Here is a 4764-nt window from a genome sequence, read left to right as displayed (position 1 = left end):
AGACAAAGACTGAAACAAACAAACCCTGTCACCAAACAAATTAAACTCTGGACCCCAGAGACTGAGGGCACCCTGCAGGACTGTTTCGCCCAGACAGACTGGGATGTGTTTAAAGCTGCAGCCACCTCATAGGGCTTTTCTGTCAGTGTACAGGATTATGCTGAGTATGTGACCGGATACATTAGTACCTGTATCGACAACATTGTGCCCACCATACAAGTCAGGAGGTTTCCCAACCAGAAGCCCTGGATAAACAGTCAGGTGCGCCACATGCTGCATGCTCGCTCATGCATTCAGATCAGGCGATGTGACGGAGTACAAAGCTGCGAAGTACAGACTGAGGAAAGCCATCACAGCGGCCAAGAGGCAGTACAGAGAGAAGCTGAATGGCTTCTATTCTACTGCTGACTCCAGATGGCTGTGGCAAGGCCTGCAGCACATCACAGACTACAGGACCACCACCAGCATCATCAGCTCCACAGACAGCCTGCCGGCCCAACAAGCCCGCCTCAGATGCCATCATGGCTGCACTCCACTATTCCCTTTCTCACCTGGAAAATGGAGACTCCTACATCAGGATACTCTTCATTGACTAAAGCTCCGCCTTCAACACAGTTGTCCCCAAAGACGTAACGCCTAATCTTAACCCTCCTACCCTGACCACTCTTAAACCCAACCCATACCCCTACCCTAACCACTCCACACCTCTGGCCCTAAACATAACCTCAAACCTTAAACCACCCGTTCGTATTACCCTGGCTCTAACCTTAACCATCTGGAACTTGATGCCCAATCTCAACCCTCACACCCCAACCCCACTTAAGCCCAACCCATATCCCCACCCTGACCCTAACCATTCCACATCTCTGACCCATCTGCGATACCAGGGTCCTAACCTTAACCGTTCGGGACCCAATGTGTAAACCAGAACCCCTGGCCACCTGAATCAAATCTTGACCAACCCAAACTGAACAAGGTTGTACCTTAATCGAAGATCCCATAATTTCAGCCCCCCAGCACACGCGCACATGCATGCGCACGTGATTCAAACAGGAACATACAACTCCCCATGGGAACATAACATCCTAAAATGGAAACAACAACTAACCCAGCACCCAAAAACTGAACAAAGCAAACCACACCAGACAAGAAAACACGACTCAGGGCAGCACACCATTACATGAGCCAGAGTGACAAGCTTTGGCCCATGCACTCAACTTTGACCCTCCATCCCAAACCGTATAGTCAACGGACAATTACGGGGAGAGTTGAAGAATTCCCCTAACCTAACCCTGTACCTGTTCTGTGGAAGCTGAAGTGAACGGGGGGAGGGGTAGTATGTACAGCCAGGCAGTCCCTGTTAGGAAGAGGAGGGTTGGGGTGGATAGCTAGGTACATAAAAAAAAGACTTTCCTCCTGGTGAGTGGGGTTTATTATTGATTCTGATTCTGAAGTTGTTTCTGTGGGTAAACATAAACTCCAAGGATTAGCCAGTGATATGAGCCTGGTAAGAGTATGCATGTTCTTTATCCCATATCAAACACAGGTTGTATCAATACTATTACTCCCCTGCCTCAGCAGCTACTGACATGGTAACATCAAGGAACAAGCTGATGTTGATCCACTGTGCAATCACCAGCAGTATCCAACAGCAGACTGTGGTACTGGCTCTTTCATGTTGAGCTCTATGCTAATCTATGCAACTGCTGCAGGATCCTGGTGAAAAAAGCCTGTTTTGAATAAAAAAATTGAAATCTCCTCTCTCAATGTTTTTGCCTCATTTTCAAGTCTCCTCTTTTCTCACCTTCCTGTCTCTTTCACTTTTATTTTCAGTCAAACAAGGTTCATAAAAGTCCACCATTAATATTCAGTAACAGTTGCCAGTTTAAATTAATGTCCACTCCCTGACACTCTTGAAGTAGTCATTTCACAGCTAGAAAGATGACCTGCTGTTCTTCTTGTCCCGTCCGCTTTTCCTTCTAGGGCCTGAAGGCAGCAGACAACGACCCCACCGCTCCCCCCTATGACTCCCTGCTGGTGTTTGACTATGAGGGCAGTGGCTCCACCGCCGGCTCCCTCAGCTCCCTGCACTCCTCCTCAAGCTGTGGAGACCAGGACTATGACTACCTCGGCGACTGGGGGCCACGCTTCCACAAGCTGGCCGACTTGTATGGCGGAGGGGATGATTAGCACGGTCATCCCCCAGCAACAGCAACCACCCTCCCCATCACACCTTTGCTCCAAGGCTCAGGTGCAGGTGGGATTAAGAAAACAGGATATGGGGTCAACACGGGGTTTGGATCAGCACTTCTGTATTACCACTGAACAGCTTGTTCAAAGACATGCTGCCTTTTTAGGACAGTTGAAGACACTAGAGACCATGCAGACTCCTGGCTTAGCAAGGCCTAGCAGCAGCTAGCATTCATGGACATTATCATCTGAGTGTTAGCCCTAAGCTAACACACTTGAGCAGCGAGAGCAGTGAGCTCAGAGGGGATGTTGTCCCCGTGATGGTTAAGAGCTACGACAGCCATGCTACAAACACTCATTTACACTTGAATCTCACAGTACAGGAGCACTGGGATCAAATGTGCCTTTTTGTACATTCTTTTGATTGTGTGCAGTCTTGATTCTGTAAGTTGCTTTAAAGCTCCTGGTGTTTCGGAATGGTAACTGGAGGAGCGCTTCGCCATGATAATGGGTGCTTGTGTGTGCTTGGGTTCCACCTCATTGTCTGTGTGTGTGTGTGTGTGTGTGTGTGAATCATTTCCACAGAGACACACTGGATGGACACTGAAAAACAAAGCCTACTATGAGATGCCTTGGATAATCCTTCCAGCAAAAACATGGTTTTACAGTACAGCTCTGGGTCTTAAAGGTTTTGTCTTTCCATCTGATTCACTCAAAAAATGACAACTCCTCTCCCAATATGTGACTGTGTATACATCTTAATCAATCACTGAGGACATCAGAATCAAATGTAGAAATTTAAATTTGATAAAACTAAGCTTAGTCTTTCAATGAGTAACAAATACACAGTACAGTACTTAACCGGTTCTCCTCTGGCCATTGGCCTAATCACACCTGTTGTCATTACGTCCAGTATATGACACAAACATGAACACCTTTGTGATACCACAGATCTATTGTCACGTTGTTTATGGCTTTCTCTACATTGCTCTGGTATTGATGTGGCTGCAGGCCTGTGGTAACAAAGCCAGCCAAGATCGCAGGTTTTAATGTCCTCCTGCTTACCCACACTGGAGACTGTGATCATTCAGCATCACATCAAGGCTTAAAAATGGCCACTTTCTCTGGCTTTTTAGTGAAGTTACATAACTTTATTGCTGAATCCCAGAGGTTTCAACAACAATGCCCTTGACGCACTTTCACAAATAGGGACTTGAAATGAGATATAAGTAGCTTATTAGGAATAAAACAATACAAAATAAAAGCAGTGAAAAGCATGGTGAAAAAATACCATTTCCATTTATGTGTTTCCACATATGAAATAAAACAAAAACGAAACAACAACAAAGGACCAAGGCCACCAGCAAAGACAACTAAATTTAAAACCATTTGAAGTACTTTGATTGCAAATCAATAGTAAGATATATCAAATGTCAAATAAATAAAAAATTTCCATCATGAGCAAAATGAACTGAGTAATAAAATATGTAATGACAGAGAAAGCAGGAGCGAGTGCGTGTCCGGTGTAGGTCCAGCAGAGACGTTCTAGTTGGATGGGGTTTGTATTCACTAATGAATATGTATGTTTAAAGAGAAGGTTCTGAACAGAATATAAAGTGACTGAGTGCTGACTAATATTTAGGTCTGCTGCTTAAAATGTCCAATCCCACACCATTCCTCTGTAACGACTGGATGTGCAGCAGAACGGTGCCAAGGTGGTGTATGGGGATGTGAGACCTTGGCAGACAAATTATTCTTTTTGCTTATTGCACTGAAACAGCAGCATTTACCTACTTTTTGTTTTTTGAACCATCTGAAGATAGAAGCCGAAAAATCGATCCAGCAATTTGGTCTACAGCTGGTATTTTTTGCCACTTCTGGCTAGAGTTTCATAAACTTTTACAAGGATATTCACAGTGTCCCGAGAATGAATCAAATGTTCCACATGTACAAAAGAAGTATTAAAGGTACAGGAAACTTAACTTAGTCACACTTTTTCTTACTGCATAGTGATTTTGCATGAAACATCAAATAGCTACAAATCTATAACTACATTGTTGTTGTACATTATTTATGTCATCTAACCTCACAGGTCCAGACTATGGCATGGTAGGGCTCTTTCTGTCTCATGCTAGGGATGGGTTCTGATTGCCGGTTCTGTTCCTTCCAATTCCATGTTGGTAAAAAACATCTAACACTGTATCAACATCTCAGTTCTATTACTAGCCCTAAAATAGGAAGACACTGGTGATGATAACACAGCTCCCCTCTTTTAGCACATTTTAGGAAATAAACACTTCAATGAAAATCAAAGTCAATCCTGTTGGGAACATTCACCCAAATATGATTAGTCTTCTCTTTTCTCTTGTAAAAGATTTAACATGAAATCTTTCTATTAATGTAAATCACTCATGAGGATCTTTTTTTTTTTTATTTGTACACATGCAGTTTATTCTTCACTCTGTTTTTCTGTCATATACTTGTTTTGATAGCAGTATTTCTCAACCGATTGATGGATCAGACCCTGGTCTGTTTCTACAGAAAGCATCTGCCTTCTATCACTCATCAGCAGGA

At 43.9% G+C, this 4764-nt stretch overlaps 1 protein-coding gene across 1 annotated transcript in view; it reads left to right on the top strand.

Annotated features, from left to right (window-relative positions):
• Positions 1 to 4758, top strand: part of LOC109972214 (cadherin-2-like) — a 213668-nt gene extending 208910 nt beyond the window's left edge. The window contains exon 16 of the mRNA XM_020620927.1: positions 1984 to 4758. Within this exon, the coding sequence (XP_020476583.1) occupies positions 1984 to 2190 (207 nt within the window). The 3' untranslated portion in view covers positions 2191 to 4758. The remainder of the gene's footprint in view (positions 1 to 1983) is intronic.
• Positions 4759 to 4764: the final 6 nt, after the last annotated feature.

Source organism: Monopterus albus, unplaced genomic scaffold (assembly GCF_001952655.1).
Source record: "Monopterus albus unplaced genomic scaffold, M_albus_1.0 scaffold250.1, whole genome shotgun sequence".
Lineage (NCBI taxonomy): Eukaryota > Metazoa > Chordata > Actinopteri > Synbranchiformes > Synbranchidae > Monopterus > Monopterus albus.
This window is presented reverse-complemented; position numbering and strand designations above follow the sequence as displayed.